We start from the raw sequence: 22,974 nt of genomic DNA on the forward strand, positions 1-22,974 counted from the left end.
AGGACTCCATTAAATTATTGACTCGTGATCGGTGGTTAGAATTTTAAATATGTATTTTAAAATGTCGTTAACAAATGCCAAATTACTTAATAATTATTCTACTGAATATTTCCGACGGAAACCTAAACGGAAGCGTCTCGTTCCTGCAGAGGAGTCGGACCAGCGCATCGAGAGCGTGACGGGCGCGCGCGCCATGGCGTGCGTGCTGGCCCGCGCCGCGCCCGCGCCGCCGCTGCACTACCCGTGCATCAACCACTTCCGGCAGTGCCTCGACACGCGCGACCACGAGGTACGCGAGACTCGACCGTACACAACCATTTACCGAACGTCTTTAAAATGATCTGCTAATATAATATAATGTTCGCCAATCGGCGCGGCGCAGGTGTTCGCGTCGTGCTGCTGCGTGCTGCGCGGCGTGTGGTCGCGCTCGGCGCCGGCGCAGTGCGTGTCGTGGTGGGCGCGCGCGCTGGGCGGGCGCGTGGTGGCGCGCGCGGCGGCGGCGCGGCGGGCGGACGACGCGCCGCACGTGCGCGCCGCGCTCGCCGCCGTGTCCGCGCTCGACGAGCTGGTGGACGCCGCGCCCGACGCCGCGCGTGAGTCTCTCCGGCCTCTCGCCAAACCCGACCCGACCCGACCCGCATTTGCAAATTTTAACATAGTGTGGATAGTAGTTTTCAAATTTCACTATTATCTTTAAAAAAGGAATAACTTCTTGGCGGTCGAGCAAATTTTGAATTATTTTTTTTGATTATTCATAAGAATTTTTTCTGTCCGATAGAGGATCCTCACAAAGGTGAGAATACATTTAATGTTGTGTGTGTGTAGTGGAACTGTATCTATTTATATACATTATTTAATTATGAACGTGTACCCCAGGTATACAAATGCTGTGGATCCTGGTGCCTATAGTGATCTCGTACTTGCGCGAGCCGGCTGAGATAGCGCGCTCGGCGCCCGCTCGCACGATACACGAGTTCGCTTTGAACTGGATCATGCGCGTCGGACCGAAGTATCCGCAGGTAATAAAATGTTAATGAAGATAAAGTGTTCTTTCACTCTTAGCAATTTAGAAATAAACATCGTACACAAACTTTTCAAGGTTGGCTTGAAAATATTGTTATTTAGCGATAAGACTATTTGAACCATAAACTATTTTGTTCTATTCGTTTTCTCTGTCTGACATTCATTGTGCAATAATTATACAGAAAAATAAATTTTTTTTTTAGGAATTTAAAACAATGATGCAACAGTCTTCCGAACTCCGCACGAAGTTAGAAAACGCAGTGAAAGCTAGTCAGGCGAGTCGCGCCTCGCGCAGAGCGCCGCCCACCAGGCCTTCCTTCGACACGCGTCCCGCTAAACCTACTATACAGTTGAAAACTGACTTCAGCGATTTCAGGTAAAAGTTTAGTAGTTCTATTAAAATCATTGGAGTAAAAACCTAGACAATACTAGTCTAAATATAATAAACATTTGATGAGTATATGAGAGAATAACAACGTTTTATTTGTTTGGTATGAACAACTCCAAACCAGTTATAATAAAAGAATTATAGGTATACTGTTAAGTCGTCGAGAACTACTAGAATTATTTATGTTTAAGATATTATTTAGATTCGAATACATAAGTAATGGATTTAATACGCCATTACATAATATGATATTACTAATTATAGTATAAAGAATTTATTATAGAAAGCGTAATGTACGTCACGGAAAATTAACCCGTCTTGTCGCATTTTGAAACAAAAACCACTATTATAAAAAATACATATTTCTTATATATCTAACATTAATATTATTTTTTCATTGACTAAATAAATAAACCTATATACATACATGGTTGATTTGATCGACCAATTATAAATACTACCTTAGCATGTACGTTTATATAAATAACTTTGTAATTGTAATAATAAAAATGTGACGATTAAATTTCTATAATATTACTCTTCAAGGATTGTCATATACTATTGTCATGTCTTATATAATGATTTATAAAATGTATACCAGTGTAATTAATTTTATTATTATCATATTTATAACGATATATTTTTCTTTTTTATCTCTTACATTTCTTGCCTGCCTTGGTTGCCTCTCTTTCTATTTCCTTAGTATGTACATGTCGTACGAAGTCTTTTTTATTATTTTCAATCTTATTCAAACATTCCTGTATATCTTTATATCTAATAAGTAAGTATCATCCGAATTAATATATATTAAATTATGAAATGAACTAAAATTAGATATATTTATTTGAATTGGTTTTAAAGATGAAATATTTATAAAGGTATATTATATAATATTTATATTATTTGATGGATTTCTGATTTCTTTGATGATTCAGGAATTAACATAAAAATTATATATGGTTTTATATATGCGAAATCTCTGTTTTCGATATGTCGTAAAAATTAATTCGAATAATTTAAATATACTTCAGTCAATTATATTTGTTGTAGTTTTATTAATATATTTAATAACGAATTGTGAAAGATGTGCCTAGCAGTCTTCTTATAGTATACGTTTAGTAATCATATTTAGCATTAAAAAAATATACATATAAAAATAAAACTATAGAGCAAGATTGCTGTGATAGAGAAATATGAAATTATACGAATGCCAAAATTCATTTTTTTAAATTATTTCCACTGCCTTAAACTTGATGATGTTCCGCATGAATCTACATTTAAGTAGTGATATTTATAGTTTAAGAGATAATAATATTTGTAAGTTCTATTCTATTCAATAAACTATGACTACTATTGTGTGTTTTATTTTTAGAAAAAATATGTTTAATTTTTTGTTTGTGAAAAATAAAAAATAAAAATCCTTTAAAGATAACAATTCATTAATAAAACAAATATCATTGTTTTCAGTCTATAGACATTTCTTCAGTTCCATTTGGATTTTCTTTTTTTCCATTATCGATAGTTTGTAACTCTTCGGAGCTTTCTTGATTTTGATAAATTTTTTCTGTAAATAAAAAAGCAATCTTTAATAAATTTGTAATTTATGATTGTAAACATTTGTTTTTTTTTTATTTTAACAAGCAAATTAAGGGGAAATGATTGTAAAAATTAATTAAACAGCCTGAATCAAAATATGAATTAAAATAGTATTAGTCATTTTCATATATAACCTTTTAGTTGTTTTTCGCATACCTTGATTGTATATGTCGGCCAAACATTAACCTTAATAGGAAAGTAAGGAGGCTGTGAGACTTATAGGCTGTTGCTTTTCATAATTAAAATATTTGGATATTTGAAAATAATAAAATATTTATTACAGTAACAGTTTAAGAAGTCTTAAAGAGATAAAACGTTAGTATAAAAACTGATAATAGTCTTACTCCATCGACTTACTTCGTATGAAAGTTGGCGGTAAAGTCGCGACCGTCAGGTATCCCGTGTGTCCGGGCGTGCTGGTCGGCCACGTTCCCACTACATAGCTCTTCTCACTGTTTGGCTTCTCGTCGACAGGACTTTCAGAACTCTAGAAGTATAATTATATATCCTTCTATAGTATATATCCTTCAATAACCGTTTGAAGAAAATCTATAAATATCAATTTATTCGTATTAGCGCCCCGTCAAAACTAAAACTCTTTTCATAGTGAGTTTATATTTATATCGAATCGAACCAAAAAGAATAATAGAAACAATGTAGTTCATATAATATTTTCAGTGTAAAATTTCCTGAGACATCGCGAAGAAAAATATCAAGCAAATTTTGAACCTTTTTACATTTTGTTTTAGGTACTACAATATACCTTCGTGCATTTAACATGCAGATATTTAAAATATCTGTTCTTTTATATAATTCCAGAAAAATAATTGAATTTTTTTGTTTAAGAGGGTTTCGTACATGCGATGACAAAACCAAAACACATGATGTGTTGGTGCGTCTTGAGGTGATAATGTGTCTTGTCAAATCTGTAGTATTTCTTTAATATATTGATTATTATGTTTATTTCCATAATAAAAGTTTATTAGTAGAGTCCCTTTTATCTGGATACTGGTTGTCCGGACATCCGGTAAATTCGAACAAGACTAAAGAAAACAAATAAATATTACTTATTGATTTTATCTCATTTCGTAGGTCAAGTAAAATATTTAGTCTCAGACAAATAGTTTCTTGATGGCCGCTGAATGCCATTGATGGCCGCTGAATGCCAGTCAATTATGTACAAAACACGTGAATAGCTCTAGACAGTAAACGGGCAGACAAGCTTCAGGTTCAATAATTATTTATTTTGTTTTATATTAATAATTCCATGATTAACTGTCACTATTCTATGATTATTCCTGTCAAAGTTACAGCATGCGTCATCTCACATGTATGATCAACAGACTTGCAATATACACCTGTTTGCTAAGTACGTGCTTGATGGTGCGGTACGCTTATGTACACAAGTTTAAAGCTTAAGATTTTAGGTTATTACCTAAGAGAAGGATTATTAAGTCTTGTGTTTGGACTTGGATGAAGAGATTTGAAGTTGTGTTTAAAATCAGTTCTGGATGAAGAAGACATTTTTATGGAAATGTGCATATTATAGCAAAGATAAATGATTCATAAACTGTTGTTTGATATAAAAGAAAAACCTTCAAAATATGTATATATCTATTATATTTTACTAAAATAATCATAGTTATTTATGAGCTTGAGTATATATATTGCAAACGGGTCAGGGCGCAGTTATTATCGATGTCACGGATACGAGCTCTTCAGATGAATTATCCCACTCATAACTACTACTACTAATTTGCCTAAGATTTCGGATTACGTTTTTTTTTTTCAATACTTTATTTTTTCCGGCGTCAATAATTTGATTTGTTAACTTTCACTTCATGTAACTGTTGATTCTTAAATATTTGTCTATGTTTATAATATATTTGGACATCATTAACATTTTTATAATACAACGAAACATTTGCATTCAATAAACTAAAAACAAACTATAAATATGAATGCATTATTTATATAAGTATGTATTTATAAAAGAAAAGTAGTATATGTAGTATATCACTTGTCTGGTTTCCATAGCACAAGCTCTGCTTAATTTAGGATCAGATGGCCGCGTATAAATTAAGTCCCAGGATAAAAAAAATGCAAGTATAAAACATTCATCCGTGTTATATTGTATTTCATATAAAAGGGCACTACGTCAAATCACTTTGAATATCGCGGTGGCGCCATACCTGCAGCTAATGACAGGCACGCACCGCGACAGATGGCTCCTCTCATTCACTGAGATTACAATAAGCGTTACATTCAGTTGTTATGTCTAGATCACAAAGCACTAGTTTGTATTGTCACCGCTCTTTTATTAGGTAGGAAAGAACAGGTCTCATGACCTGTTTTTCATATGCCGATCATTTAACGGCAGGTCTGTGTGTACATCATAAGTAGATATGTTTATTTATATGAGTAAATATTATATTTATTGAAAGTTTATAGATTTGTAATACTATCGACCCTTAACTTTAAACTTAAATATTTGTATTGTTTTTATTACTTTATTCACATATAAATACTTTATATTATCGAATTCGAATGCTCAGCGAAATGGGATATTAGCAAAGGACATAAAATGATTTTAATTGTTTATTTAATTAAAGAAAAAACTTTACTAAGTACCGTTAGTACACATATGAAAATCTATGATATAAATTTCTTAATTGCAGGTATGCTGTATAAAATTATATTAATAACAACAACAAATTATGTAAGTAGCGTCTAGACCATATCTGATATCGACTAACCGTTATCATGGTAGGCAGTTACACTCTAGGGTACATTGTATAATAAAAAACATTTTTATGTGTCATAAGGTCATAACGAGTAAATACGTAAGGTGGAACCTTGATTTGCGGGAAGATTACACTAATTTGGAGCTGGCGATGCTAACCACAACTTGAACTTACCGCAGCCTTGGCTTTGATTTGCAAAAAACTGTTGACTACATTTGCAATCGTTTTTGAATTGAATAATAAAAAAATACACGTAAATAATGTTAGGTATATAATGTAGAATATTCTTAAGTAAAATTGTCTAAATAAATCGAATCAATTTATATACAATGGCAAAACTAATAATATTAACTTTTTAAATAAAAAGAGAAAACTAGACTAATATCGTTTAAGACGTTATTAATAACTATTTTCTAGCTGCTAATGTAGCCAGATTGGATTAGTGTCAATAATAATAACGTCAATAGTCCACGAGTCAGGGTCCGAACCTATTAAACATCGAATACATCGCTTCTTCTCATTTTCTCTTTTAGCGGAATACCATCATCATCTTTATCTAGAAATAAAATGTATCCATTAAAGATATTTTTAGGTTTAACTTAGTTCATTGTTTTATTTCTTTAAAGTACCTACGAAAACATAATACCTACTTAGATTAAGTTGACTATAAACTCACATTAGACCTTTATTATTATTACAATTTTTATAATAATTATCATTTTCTTCGTTTAAATTACAGCATATGGTTATATGCATATGAACAAGTTCATAGGCATATAAACATAATTAAGACTAATATAAATATTGACAATATTACATTGTTATTACTTTGACGTAACTTTTTAAAAAACGTAATCCAACCTCATTCATCGTAATGTGAACATTGCGCGCACGCACACAACACTGCAATTACGTTACATAAATTTATTCAAACTTGGAACGCGCCGTGATCGATGGTCCGTCTCGTTCGGAAATGCAACAAAATATTGTTCTTGCACTTTTGATTTATTGCTACAGCTTTATGAAACTACCTTAAATCGTTCATAATTGAGGCTCATTTAAAAAGTCAGATTACAAACAACTTTTTCTCTAAAACTATGATTGGGATAAATTATATCATACGTTACTATTACGTAGGCGAGTCACCATAAACTAGATAAAACTGTAAACAAAGCGTTGATATAATCAGTCTAAGCATAATTCTGTACTACCGATTACTATTGAACGGACCGGACTTTTTTGTTCAGATTAAAACATAAAACCTCTGTGGTGTCAACACAGAATTTAAACTCGCCGACGAATGACGTGGGAAAAAAAGAAAATAAAATTCAAAAAAAGAATGACCAGCAAAGAGGCGCATTAAGAATTGAGATAAGAGAGATGGACGAGCACTCAGCGGCGCGCGGCCATCTTTATTATTTATTGACACTTAAAATAATTATCTACTTTTAGTTTGGCCCGTGCCGAAATTTCATGTTTACGGAAGTTGGTGAACTTGAGCAATCATTTAAAGTTTAGAATTGGTTGGCTTAAATTTATTCAAGTTTACCTTAATAAGGAAATGAATTGATACATTTAGCTAAGTTAGTGTATAAATCTAAATGCTGAATGTGAATAACATTTATCTGACTTGTCAAAGAACAGAAGTTCTAAGCTAGACGTTACACGATGATTTTGATTATGTTATAAATTGAACATGTATTTTTTATAAACAGATAACAATTCGTTTTTCCTCTTTTTAGTGAGAACGAACTAAGCGAATCAATAAAATTAAGACGTTCTTTATCTTTTATTTAGCACTAAAAAGATTTATTTTTTACGTTTTAAAAATGCGATTTCGCAGAAACGACGCGATAATGCAAATGATGGTAGAGCGAAAAAAAAAACGGTGATAAAATGACACAGCTGCCAAAAGTCCGCGACAAAATACGAGTTTTATCACCGGAGCCTGTAACCCGTCGCCGTAACTGTCTGTCTGATAAACATGCCTTTGAATTTAGACGTTCGCCTCATACGGACATAAATGAGGTATAAATAAAGGATAAATTCGAAGCGTTCGAGATATCGTAAAAAGCATCGGTAGCAGTCAAAACGCATGTTTTTGATAACGTGTATCTCTGTAAGGTGTATACGCGTAACTTGTTATACGTCATCAATATTTTATCGATATAAAAGTATATATGTAATTGTTGACTTTGTGGAATGCGACTGCCTCGTTGAGTTTAGTGGCAAATCCAAGATTATTCTATCGACAAATACTAAGTATCAGCTTGAGGTCTGGAAGTGTGACTGCGCCTGAACTCTTTTGTCGTGTTATTTGCAATCCTATCGGATTATGGGAATGAGCGATTAGAGAGTGCACTTTTGTTTTCGCACACATTGTGCGAATAAAATATAATATATATTAATATCGCTAGTGCAGCCAGCTAGTCAGCCCATATAAATGGCCGCTGCGGCTGAAAACGGTCTGGAATACACAATGGAATGTGTATCAAGTATATTACAATTGAAAGAAATTTAGAATCCGTGTCAAAATTACGACTAACAACTCAACGAGAGGCAAAATCGAAACTGTAATCATATCTGAAAGCAAATGAATGCAGTTTTCACAATGATGAGTTGTTAAAAATCAAGTAATATAATAGAAAGGTTATAGTTTATTTTTTCCAAGGAGAAACGAAATATCAGATCTTAATATTGTGAATGTTTCATCTATAAGCAATATAGACAGTAGACAATATACGATCAATAATCGATTACGCAACGATTAAATGTTGCGGTATCGTAAATCAATCGCCATTACACCGCCATCTGTCAATAATGAGAGCAAATGAATCATGTTCAGAGTACACTGAGCGTGACGCATGTGAATATGATCTTTAAATCTTTATATGTAGAGTTTAATGTATTTTTATTTTATTGGCTTCTACATTGACGGTTCTACAAAGGTTTTGTTTTTAGCTTCTTACTAGCTTAATGCGATAATCATCAAATAAACGTGATTTAAAGAGCCGATGTAGTATGCTGACAGTTTTGATGGAAAGAGTGAAACAAGATGATATTCTTTTAATACTTTTTATAATTTAAAATTACAACATTGAAAGGGTCTGCTAATATAACGCAACGTACAACCATGACTCAACACTTAGGTACATTTTAATTAGTCGGAGTTTTTAACTGAAGTTTAAAACAAAATTGCTTTGTATATAAAGGTGTCTTAAACTAGGTTTTTAGATTTGATCTATATTATTATGAATATTGATATATATTGTACAGATATTTAAATTGAGATATATCGTAAGTGCAATATTAGTGTATAAACTGCGTTTTAATTTTTAATTTAGATCTTTAAAAAATGTAATAGCATTTAATACAATATTACGGAATACAACTCGTCAGCGATACAGTCAATCTAACCTTTAGAGTATGCAAGGAGACAACTGCATTTAAAAACGTCTTACGTATTCTACGTTTGAAAGCATCGATTCTCAACCTTTGGCAAACAAAAACCGCATACAAAATATTTATATAATAACTATTGAATATTTGTTATAATGATCTTAATAAAGCCTTATAAAAATTTATTTCAAAACAACAAGAACAAAAGAATCTGAAGTTTATGTGATATATGCTTCTATTCTGTTTTGCGAAAAAATTTGAGAGACCTAAACTGACTCCTTGCAAAATGTAAACAACCGCAAGCTACCGAATTTAAATTCCGTGGGTGTCGATTACCGTGCGGTTTACGCTTTATGAAACTTTATACGTGATTATTTATTTGGGATCGTCTCGATTGTATATTTCCCTTCGATATTCATCGGATATTTTTTGTAAATTATGACATAAATGAAGCGATATCGACGCTTCGGTGATTTTATGTCATAACCCGCTGTATAAATACGGATAATACACACTTATTACGACAAAGGGATCGATTTTGTTTTATTAAGTTATTTAATAATGTAATTTATTACCGGTTCGTGCTGTTCAGCTGCATACAAAACCAGAATCAACCCTCATACTTTGTATTATGAATCGCTTATATTGCAAATTATTACACATAGCTGACGGATAATTTAAAAAAAAATGCAACAAAAGTTAAAAAAAAAAAAAATGGTTTTGGATAGATTACCTTAAGTATAGAATAAGCTTGTAATGTAGTATGTAGTAGTATATTTTTTGAGCAGCAGCTGTCTACACAGTATAAAAATAGCATGTGTAAATGTGTGAAAATAACGTCTGTGTAAGACCAAACTCCATCGCACGCCATTCTATTTTTTGTACTATCTAACTAACGTGTTATTTGAAATCATGCATTAGTAATATTTACAAATATTTCTTTGAATAAATATGGATTAGTGTCAAATAAAATAAAAAAATATAATCGGTTTAGTAACGTTGAACGATATCCTTTCGTCGCATTTAATTGAGAAAACAGAATTCCTTTGCTACTTCAATAGTGCAAAATTAATGTTTAGTATTTATTTTAGAATAACTTTATTTATTTAACAAGGATTAAGGTAGTGTTGTGTGCATTATATTAACACGATACTTAGTTGCCAATAAGCATGCTCTCTAAATAACACGTGCATTCTAGGCATTATACAACAATAAATATTTCACATATTATATATGTATAGGTACAAAAAGATAATAGTCAAGAGTAATTTTAGTATATATTGATGTATATTTCGAAGACATCCGGCTCGTAATCGTGACCGGGTCCTTACATTTCGATGATTGAAGCACTTAGCAGTGATTGATTTAGGTTTTGAAACGCTGATGTTATAACGTTGACATATTGGCCAATATAACAGGGAGCCCTTTTAAGTCTAAGTAAAGAACGTACGTAATCGAACAGTTAAATATCATACGTCCTAAAACTATGTTTAAAAAATATATATGTTTAAATATATATTCCTGTTTTCACATATATTTCTGAATAACAAATAAACTAAATCGCTTACTAGCTTTATGTATCCTCAATTACTAAAATTTAAAAAGCATACTATTGCCAAAATATTCATATAAGATACTAGCTTTTTTTTAATCTATTTTTTTTAAGGAGTTTGGTCACATAATGATCATGTAGGAGCTTAAAAATACAGGATTATAAGCTATATAATCGAGTTTCTGCGGTTTAAGCCTATTATTACGTTTATAAAGCATTCTTGCTTTTTCGGACTCCGGAAAAGCAAGAACGCTGTTCCAGACTCCTGTATTCAGGGGATTAATATCGTTATTATATATAAAAAAAATCAGGCGTTTAGCTTCGTTCCGGACACACTCAGCCTAAGATACTAGTTATACGTCGCGACTTTGTACGGTGAAACTACAAAGTTTACCCTTTCCTCCGTTTAAACTTGAAATTACCAAAAAAATTTTTCTTAGCGGATGCTTAGCCTATACAGGGTTACAGGGTAATATGTCACGATCCTTTTAAAGGGTTATAGTTCAGGACAATAGCTATCAAATGACCCCCAAAATGCTTATGCAAAAGTGTATCGTTTTCGAGTTATTAATTTTTTAATATTTTTTTTATTTAAAGGATGTTTAAGATTCTAAAATTCAATAAAAAAAATCAACGTATTTTCCCTATTTTTTTTTGTATTTCTTGCTAGGGTACATCCTAGTTAATAATAACCAGTTATAAAACAAAAACAATCTTCAAGCATTTTTAAATTACAGATGGAAAACTGTACAACTTTTCGATTTTTAATTTTGATTCTTTAAGTTACTCGCAATATTTTTGTAAAAATCACTATGGCTCTTATCGTGCGGATCATTTTAAAAACATCTGCGTTTCCTTAGCTATCCATCGGTACATAAAAAGTACAGTAACAATCATAAACTCAGGAGAAAATTAGATAACAAAGAGACCAGGTAGGAAATTCTAAGAAATGCTATTGTTAAGAAATTGAATCTGGATCAAAGACAAAAGGACCTCAATGCAAAGTAGTTAAAGATTATTTTTAATAGGGGTAATAGGTAAAAAAGGAGAGATAAACCAGAGCTGTTTGTGGAATACTATTATCAATTCCTTTGAATTTACCGTCATTTTTTCTAATTTCCTTTATAAACCTATGTAACAAATTTCAGCTTGTTGGACTTAGTAGTTTTAGCTGTGGGTTGATAGTCGCTCATATGTATAGTTAATCTATATATGTAAATTAACATACAACAAAATATATTAAAATTACATAATAGTAGTTAATATTATCTCGATGTAATTATATTGAGATATATATATATATATATAGTGCAGCCTGCAGGGGCCAGGGACCCCCCGTGAATCGATAATGCGATTAAAACTGATCAATCGATTCCACTCAATAAGCCAGCACTTTCTCTCGCTGTAAATGTCAAATGTTTGTGACATTATTAAATCTGGATCAGGCGTAATCTCGAATGTATAGTTTTGTCTCAATCCTTTTTGTAACGGTCATTTGTTGTGTGTTTTATAGAGTCAGTATATTTATTAAGTGTCTGTATACTTTACTAGTTTACAACCGCGGCTTCGCCCGCGTGTTAGGAGGACGGGCAGGGGGTAGGTACACTTTGTTTTCTGCACCTCTGACAATGGGTGTGCAAAATTTCATGATGATCAGTTGATTAGTAAAGACGTGAAACTGAAGGAGCACAACAAACAAACTTGTATTTATAATATTAATTAATATTTAATTCCTCTTATATCTTATCCACCTCTTATCTTATTTAAAAAGAAATAAAATGGAAATGCCTGTCTGCGATTTTCATGTAATTATTTATAAATGAATTAATTTCTATTTCCCACCCATAAAAACCAACCATTATTTTAAGAATTGTGGTAAACTTATTAGAAAATATTATTATATGGGTGCATTCGGTATGTCATCAAAATTCATTCGGTCTATCATAAGTTATCCCAAGTTTTCGAAGTACATACTTGTTTCATGTAAATTCAAATTAAATGTCGGTAAATACGCGGAACACAGCTAGTGTACAAAATATCTGTATAATTTGGATACAGATAACACATGTATATAAATAATATATAAGTAATAAGCGTTGGTAAGCAAATATAAAGGATTTGAAATTATTCTTTGTCATCTGATAATTTAGTACTATTATGATTTATTTATTTTTAAGTCATAGTTACAAGTTAACAAACTAAACGTAATTCTCGATTTGTTTAAACGTTGTAGCTTATTCAATTATACCACCGCGTTAGAAAAACCAATATACTGTAATTACTTACATAATTTAAGATATAATATTTTATGAAAACATTCTACAGTTTATATTGCACAATATGAAAAATTTTATAGGACATATTAGGCCTTAACGGCCGTTCAAAAATTGCCATAGCGGTCGGTATTTCACGACCACACGGCGGGGTATTGGTAAAGTTTTCAACTAGCAATAATCGCACCTCGGATTAACCTCATTGGTTACGATATTGCCTCTGCGCAAAGTTAACATTGTCACTGGAGCGTCGATGACTTATACTTTCGAAGTGAACCAAACGATAGCGTGATGTAACTAGACCGTAGCGCCATCTATTGAAAGACATTCGTACTAATGTTGCGACTTTACCGAATATGTATTTTGGTGTTGTTACTTGTTATTACAATTTTTGGTACGACAATATTTTTTTAATTTACATATATTTTTATATGATTTTAATATATAATATTGATGTAGTTATATTTTTCATATAAATAGTAAGATTTTAGTCAGCATTGAAGACATCGTCGACAGATGCGAAATATTGTTTTTTTTTATTTTGAATGTGAAACAATGATTATATATATGAAATAATGATTTTACAACCGCTTTTCGTATCAGAGATATTAAAATATTTTTTTTATAATTCGAACGATAAGATTACGGGGGCCATTTTTCTAGTTAAGCGGATCGAATGTTGCGCCGCGAAAATGCTTGCACGTAGCATTTTCTCAGAGAATCTTGTGAATGAATCGAGCCGGAGTCACGATCTTATTGTGACTATTTTTTATCAAGCTGTGACACTTCGCCTTCCGTGTCGGAGTTCAGTTCCGAGCTGACCGGGCGTTTGTTTATGATATATTTAATACATTTTTGTTAGACATTTTATCCTTTTAAAAATATTATAATTTTGTTTTAAAATTTTAACCCCCTGTTGAGTTAACAATTAAACGCAACGAGGACATTTAATAGCATTATATATTTGAATATTTTATGTTTTCTTTGACTAATTTTTGTGCTGTTAAAATTTATTTTATATCACAAATTAGCTTAACTTAAACATTGCTATGGAATAAAGATTAAGACATCACTACATCCTATTTTCATTATAAAACATTTTCAAACAAATTTCGCACTAATGTTTTTTCTTTTTGTTTGATTAAATGTTGGCTAAAATTAACGGAATTTTTTGAATGGCTTCTTGCGCTGCTAATATTATTTCATTTCTTTATTTAAAATGTTTCTTTTTATTTAAATTATTTAAAATGTTATACCTAGCTAGTGAATTGATATACTCAAGCATTCTTTTTTTTGACATAGAACATCAAATTCCATTCTAAAATGTTTTTTTCTTTTTCTTTCATATTGGGTCATCGGTCAGTAGTTCCGTCGTGACCCATTGCATTCATCAGTCACGATGTCTCTCCCTCCTCAATGAAACACAGTTAACCCTTATAAAATTTCACAAAAAATATTCATCTACAAAAATCACCGTAAAAATTTCGTTGTGTATTGTTTCCTGAAGCGTGCAATCACGAACCACTGTGTAACTGATGATAAAGCAAAAATATTTCTTAATTTTGTACAATAACTTTAGAAAATAGTTTAATATAAAAAAGAAGGATCCTATTCACAAAACGTTGAGCAATTTGGCTAAAGCTAAATTTATACAGGCGATTCGAGGAAATAATAGATTTTTTTATCTTTCTAAATCTATTTAATGTAAAGGAAATTTTCTTAAAGTAATCACAACAACGTGATCTTAATTTGGTCTATGTTTTAAGGTAATTTATTAACATACAACCATAGTTTAGATGTCTGAAGATATCGGGTGTGTTGATTTCAAGACACAACAAACTGCCGTGCAAACTCCGATTAGCTTTTGATAGCGATCTTCATCAGCGAGGTCGGGGGCAGGAGAAATAACATTAATTCAACCAGTAGGAAACAATGGCGCCCAAATGTGCTCATTAATGCTTGAGCAACTTCTGCGGATTGCTTTGTCTCAATATCGATCAACGTATTAGGAAATTTCTATAGATCAATTAGTTCCATTCATTCTTAGTGTTTTAGACGTCAATTTTGCAAATATGCTGAAGTATTTCCTACCGAGAGATAGAAACGTAATTGCGGATTGTAATTATTATTATGTTGTCAGATTGTTTTATCAGCTGCGCATTGGTTTAAGTTAGGAGAGTATATTTTTTTAATAAATGCTATTTCAAATTGTTCATAATTTATTTAATTCATTAATTTGTAATTGGTTTATACAGATTTATTTTTTAAATTTTATCGTCAAATTTATGGAATTTTCTTACTAATATGTAATACCAATTAATTTATTATTTAGTAAGTTGAGAACTTTAAGGTTATGAATTAATTCAATTCAATACGGAAGTTTCCGTTTTATAATTTCATTATTTGCATAATTACGTTTCTAGATAAAACTTTAAATTAATATTCAAGACAGTACGGTAATAAGTTAAAATTATAGAGCAATGGAGCTTGCATTTCATAAGTTGCGGCACAAGTTAAGTCAGAGACAATACGGTTGGTTAGTAGATCGGGGTCAGGGCGGGTCACGAACCGACATAGGCTCCAGGCACCAGTTTTAGGGTCAAACTGCCTCTGAGTTGTAACAGCGAACGACTTCCTAAACTTAATAAATATTAGTTACATTTTCGAGATTGTTTATGGAAATACATATAATTTAATTGTTTTGTTAATTTAAATAAAATAATAACAATGTAGGTAACTTAAATTGATTATATTTGTAGCTGGTTTAATGAGTAATTTAGATAGAATGATCTTGGTAATGGCAGTGTAAGTTATAATAAAAAGATTTGGTTTTACGATTATTTCAGTTCGCATTTTATTACTATATACTATTTAATTACGTCTTTATAAAATTGACAATTTTTATATAAATTGTCATAATTAATTTGCATATATGTACGTATATTAGAGAACATATCTCTATTTAAGCCTTGATCGGCTTAATAACTTCAATCAAATGAAACAATAACAATAAATTCGGCCGTGTTAATAGTAATTAATATAATAAACATGATAAAGGACTACATCCGTAATTGTGATTGATCGCCAGAATGGACAATGGAATTCGACGTGGGCAACCGGATAGTGGTCTAGTGGACCAAGATCACGAGTGTGCTGACGAGTCTATCGGAACTAACAGCTGTTCGACATGACAACGCAACCCTGATTGATATTATACGATTTGATCATTACTTGCTATTTGGTAACTTGTAGGAATGCAGCTGGAATGTCAGATGATAAGTTGTTCGATGTTATATAACTGATTAAATTTGGTTATAAAATAAAACAAAAATTGCCTGATTATGTTTCAAATAATATATTTGATAAGAACAATTTCCTTCCAATACTTTAAATATTGGTCGGTGTAAACACAAAAGTAAAAATGTAATAGTTGTAATCTTAATTGTCCTACTGCTGGGCAAAGTTGAATTTAATCCTGAAAATGCAGATTTTCTCGTGTTTTCCTTCACCGTCGGCAGGAGATGAATTATAGCACAAATTAAACTTAGTGGTGCGTGCCCGTGTTTAAACTTGCAATTTCATGTATCAAGTTTCATGTGTTCTAGCCACTTTGTCATCCAGCTTCATAATATCTGAATAATAAAAGCATATAAAAAACCTTACATAATAGGCTTTAATATGCTGTAATGGTTTTTATGGTTTTCCTTTAAAAAACGTAATAAATTACCTTAAAATTGATTTCATTATTGTTTTAATGTTTAATTCACGTGCAGAACACGATTTTACTTATAAATCAAACGACTTTGGAAAGGAGGCAGTGAAGCATTACTTAGCCTAATCCTAAAACATGACAAGTCTAGCTCGTCCATATTACTTGGCACTGTAATAAACGGCGACAGATCAAATTAATGGGATTTGTTCAATATTTTATTGAAGTATTAATTAGGTGGCAATATTTTTCATTTTAATATATATATATAACAGTAACAGTAACAGCCTGTAAATGTCCCACTGCTGGGCTAAGGCCTCCTCTCCCTTTTTGAGGAGAAGGTTTGGAGCTTATTCCACCACGCTGCTCCAGTGCGGGTTGGTGGAAATATAAATAAATAAATAAATATATATATATATATATATATATATATATATATATATTTATACTTACTTCAAAATGTTCAATATAGTACATATATATAAAAAATATATATATATATATATAAAAGAAGGTAGTTATAGTTATCGATAAAACATTTAAAGCTATCGTAGAAAGTGGAGATGTAAAAGGCGACACATTGGCATTTGTACAATCCAATTTTACAAGGCAAACTTCCCGTATGATCCCGAGGGCACTTCGTTACGAGTGCGAGTGACAACTAACAAAACGCAAGCGAATGTCACTCGAAATAAATCGAGTGAGAAAATAAAGCATTTCGTCCTCCTTTCGAGTCTCGGACGCGTTGTTCGAGCTCATCTTGATACGGTTCCTCGTGGGAACACCGAACACTCGCCCGCTAATTTATTGCCGAGAACTTCACTACATGCTAGTGACGACTCTATTCGCGCTCTCGTAAATCCGAATCGTAAATGAGTGCTCGCGCCAAAATCAACGGCCACACCGTTCGAGCTGATTTTTTAGAACTGTATACAAAAATGTATAAAAATATTTATCATTACAAACTAAAATACAAAGAAAGAAATATTATTAAATTATTTGTACATTCTAATTCTAACATTATTCCAGCTGGAAGGACCAATAATATTAAATAATTCTCATTTCGGTTTACAATACATTCAAAGTAACCTATGTCACGGTATATGATTCACACGGTAAATCTGATTACTGCACAGCCGCTACCACTCACTAGCAGTGGCATAAATAAATGCACGTGATGATGCACGAATTTACTATATCGGTTATTTATAATGGCAGTTTTGCAATAAGGCTTAGCGGTAAATAATGCATCTTCAACTACATTATTCTGGCTTAGCTTGAGCTGAAATCTACGAACTGTAGTTAAATATAGTTTACATTAGAGACGAATTTGTTTTATATCTTGCAATACTTACTATTATATATTATTTACTTACGCTTTAAACTTTTCAAGTAAGTAATATATATTTTTGTTGATAAATTATTATGATATTGTATAGTAATTTATGTTTTACAAGCTTTTATATAGTTTTATCTCTTATTATGTGAGGGTTTAATTGTGTGGGTATATGATTTTTAAACCATGGGATAAAGCTTGAATTCTGTACTCAGTTTTGGTGCCAGTGAAAGTATAATATGGTGTAATAAATATTATAATTTGTCTAAAATGGCCGCCAAATATAATTTTGTTTTTAAAAAGTTTGTAAACAAACATCATTCAAATTACAAATAAAATATATTTCGTAAGTATAATAATGTCCTCTAGACTGATTTCGGCCACGGCGGCCAATCTCAAGAGAGATTAGCCAACTACGCAGGAGATATTATTGTGCAGAAGTGTGGGCGCAAACACAGGTGCGCTCTCTGTTCCCTAACTCTCATAATCCGATGGGACGGCAATTCGACACGACCGGAAAGAGTTCAGGCGCAGGACCAAGAGTTTTACGTGTTTTTCGAGGCACGGGAGAGTACACACTTCCAACTTCCAGACTCCGGACTGCTACTGAGAATTTTCTGACAGAAAAATCCAATAACTTTTTATTGGCCCGACCTGGGAATTGAACCCAGGACCTCCGGATCTGCGGCCTTACATCAAGCCACTAGACCAACGAGGCAGTCAAATTTCGTAAGTATATCGCACTTTTGAAGTGAACATATTTAATATAATATTAATAGCGAAAATAGAATTTCTCAAGAACGAAGAACTCGTAGCCATTAGTTTATGTTGAATGTCGTTAATGTAAATGTATGTACTACTCCCTACCGATATTTTGTGTTTAAGTTATTATGTTTCTATCTTCAACTTATATAGTGAGACATTCGTCTTTCTGTAGGTCGATATTGTTACTTTTGAAATGTTACTTAGGCCGAGTAGATTTAAACATTATTTGTTTTTAATATCATATGTTATTATATCTGTACTTTATATGTATAATATTTTTAAAATGTTTTGATATTTGTAAAAAGCAATTGATGTTTATCTAGCTAGTGTTTGTATAAAGCGTCTACAAAACAACAACAATGTAACTAAAATGTAGTTCTGTACTAGAATTAAGTTAAGTAAATTATATAGCGCACTAGACATTTTGTAAGTTAAAGGCTGCGTAGACACTTGCCTTTTATAAAGTTACGTTTTCATCGAATGACTCGTGTCAATTTTGTATTTGCCTAGCTATAAATTGTTTGAGTGAGCTCACAATGTTATCTAAATGGGATTCTATGTCGACAGTTTAACAGTTTCGAGTGTAATTACGGACTTATTTCAAATGGATTGACATATACCAATAACGATGTATAAAATAGTAGATATTTCTACAAAATTATTTCTATTCGCAACGATCAAAACTGAATTTGAACGGTCTTCAATATTGTTAAAGTGTATGTTATTGTTCAACATTGTATAAAAGTATGTTACAAGCTGCTACCGATAGATGGCGCTGGTTAAATATTTCACGTTTCTGAATCGCGCTGGCTAGATTTTTCTTACTGGTACAACAATAATTCTATTTAACAAAATAATTTTTAAAACGTTACGCAAACGGTAGAAAGGGCCCGATTTTGTTTCATTATTTCGGATGTAAGCCGTAAACGATATAATTAAATTTGAAAAGTACTCAAGATATTTGACAAGATCCATGAGTTACGACGATTCGTTGTATAGATATTGCAATTGCCAATCGGAATTATCTTGATATCAAAGCGCTTAGAAATTTCTATTACACTGCACCCGTATTTAGGTATCTGATTGAGAGGAGTAGGCTCAATATATCTCTTTGGGCGTTAATAGCTTCGAACTATCGCGTCCCTATTATTTTGTCAAGTTGCGGATTTATAGATGGCGGGCGTAACGGTAAAACTTTGTCGAGTCCCAGGAACACTAGCTGGCGATGGTGTCCTAAAGGTCGTCTGCGGTGTTATACAGCTGATGCTATCGAACGGGAGGATAAGCTGAACTAAGTCCATTTATAAAAGAGACATGCGAACGTAACATTCAAAGGACATTTAGTAATGGATTTCAGTTGCTATTGATAATTTTACTACTAATGAGATTTACTGCTTCTAAGAGGATTAAGAAGTATGCAATGCATTATAGTCAGTATTTACAATGAAATCAACATTTTGTGGACTTAAATCTAAAATACTTAATAAAGTTTATATATAAGTAACTACATACGCCCCGCGGTTTCGTCGCGTTAAATTAGGATTATACATTGCTTTCGAATCAATTAAGGTCAGCCAATCGTCGGGGCGCCACGGTAGTATACGCAAGCGATCCTGTGGTGCTTCCCCAACTAACGTATTCCGGTGCACTTGTTGCCGGTCAGTCCCACATAAACCCGTCCCCCCCTTTATGAGTGGTAAATTTTCAATTCGCTCAACAATGAATAAAATTTCGTAAATTAACAAACCCATAACTCGCGTAATTTATCGTAAAAAATAACAAATCACATCGGACTAGTAGATCCCGAGAACAGCTCGTTCAGCCATAAATACTTAACGGCTTTATAATATCATATTACATAATAATAATATTTTTAAGATATAGATTATATACCGTTCATTATTTATAATCTTAATTTTAATTGTTGTTGCTTAGTATTTTTTGCTTATATATTATTTTTTTAATTGGAATGAGACATGAATATGTCGAAGAACGAACGTATTTATTAAGCTTGCATTACCACACGGGCCATAACAAGCGATTTCACGGCGCAGGCGCATCCTTTAGCCACGGCTGTCTCGATCCGCCATCTTGCCTGCGACAGATTTGTTGCGTCACACGCCGCAACAATATGGAGGATCGTGTTACACTGCCCTAAATCTCTTTGTTCTTTGATTCGCGTGTTCAAACTGTCTGGTGAATGGTGTTGGTAAACATTATTGGAATTATTCGCCGCTCTTGTGTTATAAATGATAGACTTGTTTCAATAGGAATTTGTGCAACCTAACCTAACGTGTCGTGGTAAATGTCTTACGAAATCTCGTATGCACCATAAACATTGATGTTTCATTTGAGACATGAAGTCTTCTAATGAAATATTTCTTCAATGCCTACATATTCATAGAAATTTCATCACACCCACCTCGCTGGATTGTTTTAATCGACCCTTGTTATTTAATGGCGATTGATTACGATAGAAGCGGTCAGTCGATCGCTTACAAGCTCGGACAGTGTTTGGACACGCGCTGGCGACCGACAACGACAGATCGCGCCGATCCGCGATAAGATGCTATCTGTCGGGTGCGCACGCGCCGCGCGCCGGTTTAGATTGCGCCGTGAAATTGAGACCGATTTATGGCTGTGCCTAATGGCTTTCTCGATTAATTGTCCTCTAAATTGTTGAAATTACAACACTATTAACATTTTACATTACTTGGCATAATTAATAATTATATAACCGTTCTATTTAGGAATTGGTTATTATTGGACTTGCTGTGAGTTAAGTCTAGATAATTAAAACACTAATTGAACTATTTTATTTATGAATTTTGATATTGTATCTTAATAATAATTGATATTTATGTCGTATTTTAAATATATATATTTTTTATTTATATATACATATTAGCGCAGTTTAAACAAAGGTGTTATAAAATTAAGCCGAGATGACCTAGTGGTTAGAATGCGTGAATCTTAACCGATGATCGTGGGTTCAAGCCCGGGCAAGCACCACTGATTTTTCACGTGCTTCATTTGTGTTTATAATAATACATCTCGTGCTTGACGGTGAAGAAAAACATCGTGTTGAAACCTTTTTTTTTTCGCTAGAAAACGCGTCGCGCGTTTCCCCTACGGGAACAGTGGGAGGGTATGTGGGGCTCACTGGAGTCCAAGGCATCGAGTGCGCCCCGAACATGGAATATCGAATACCGAATACTGAATACCCACTAAAAAAACTAGCGGTACCCTTTCCGTCTTGACGAGGAGCGCCACGGGATCGCTTTCGCATGCTACCGTGAGTTGTGTTGAAACCTGCTTGTGTCTAATTTCACTGAAATTCTGCTATACGTATATTCCACCAAGCCGCATTCGAGCAAAACCTTCTCCTCAAAAAAAGGAGAGGAGGCCTTAACCCAGCAGTGTGACATTCACAGGCTGTTACATTTTATAAAACTAAAATGTTTCGCATCACGGAAACTTTATTTTCAATCTGTTCCTTTTATTTCGAGTCTTTAGTCAAGTTTTTAAATTAAAAAAAAAAAAACTTAAAACCGATACGACGCACAAACACGTACCTTTGAATTTGAGGATTACAATACTTTTGTAACAACTATTATATTAAGGACGGATCCGTCGATCAGTCATCTCTCATCTCGTTCTGTAAGTAATGTGGGAATGCTAGGGCCCGCTTTGTTCTAATGCAGCTGCGTCCGCGCACGCATAAATCATATTCGGGTCTATAAAGATCGATCCCTTGCTAGATAACGGCGATAGATTTTAATTAGGAACTGTAATATACGTTGGAGTATTGGATAGCAGTTTCTTTGAAAATTACACAAAATATACCCATTGAATGAGCGAATTTAGTATGTAGTAGTTCATACTAAAATATTTTGCTATGTACTTTTTTAGGATCCAAAGCGACCTCTATTCAATGTGTACGTGTGTGTAAACCTATAATATATTGCGATATATTAGTACTATATATACATAGTAAAAAATATGTATCTCCTAATACAATTGTCAATATACTCCAATTTTATGTTTTGTTCTCAGCAAAGATGTTATAGCTTATTTAGTTGATCAGTTAAACAGAAAATTACTTCTTATCTAAACTCATATTATTAATGCAAAAGTAACTCTGTATGTTAGTCTGTTAGTCTGTCTTTTACGCTTTCACGAACGCTTT

General features: G+C 32.7%; 2 protein-coding genes and 1 non-coding gene across 5 annotated transcripts in view; 1 reads left to right on the forward strand and 2 right to left on the reverse strand.

Annotated features, from left to right (window-relative positions):
- The window catches only part of LOC126776300 (HEAT repeat-containing protein 5B), a 28,423-nt gene extending 25,659 nt beyond the window's left edge, over positions 1 to 2,764 (forward strand). For all 3 annotated transcript variants that reach the window (XM_050498699.1, XM_050498700.1, XM_050498701.1), the window contains 4 exons: positions 150 to 289; positions 383 to 593; positions 877 to 1,019; positions 1,227 to 2,764. In XM_050498699.1, the coding sequence (XP_050354656.1) occupies positions 150 to 289; positions 383 to 593; positions 877 to 1,019; positions 1,227 to 1,403 (671 nt within the window). In that variant the 3' untranslated portion in view covers positions 1,404 to 2,764. The remainder of the gene's footprint in view (positions 1 to 149; positions 290 to 382; positions 594 to 876; positions 1,020 to 1,226) is intronic.
- Positions 2,765 to 2,829: 65 nt separating this feature from the next.
- LOC126776382 (tRNA (adenine(58)-N(1))-methyltransferase catalytic subunit TRMT61A) overlaps positions 2,830 to 22,974 on the reverse strand; it is a 56,228-nt gene continuing 36,083 nt past the window's right edge. Inside the window, exons 6-7 of the mRNA XM_050498868.1 lie at positions 3,365 to 3,494; positions 2,830 to 2,975 (exon numbers count right to left, since the gene is read on the reverse strand). Of these exons, the coding sequence (XP_050354825.1) occupies positions 2,875 to 2,975; positions 3,365 to 3,494 (231 nt within the window). The 3' untranslated portion in view covers positions 2,830 to 2,874. The remainder of the gene's footprint in view (positions 2,976 to 3,364; positions 3,495 to 22,974) is intronic.
- On the reverse strand, positions 13,069 to 13,207 carry LOC126776631 (U4 spliceosomal RNA). Its single transcript, XR_007669963.1, has one exon. It is a non-coding gene; the product is annotated as a U4 spliceosomal RNA (small nuclear RNA).

Source organism: Nymphalis io, chromosome 20 (assembly GCF_905147045.1).
Source record: "Nymphalis io chromosome 20, ilAglIoxx1.1, whole genome shotgun sequence".
Taxonomy (NCBI): Eukaryota; Metazoa; Arthropoda; class Insecta; order Lepidoptera; family Nymphalidae; genus Nymphalis; species Nymphalis io.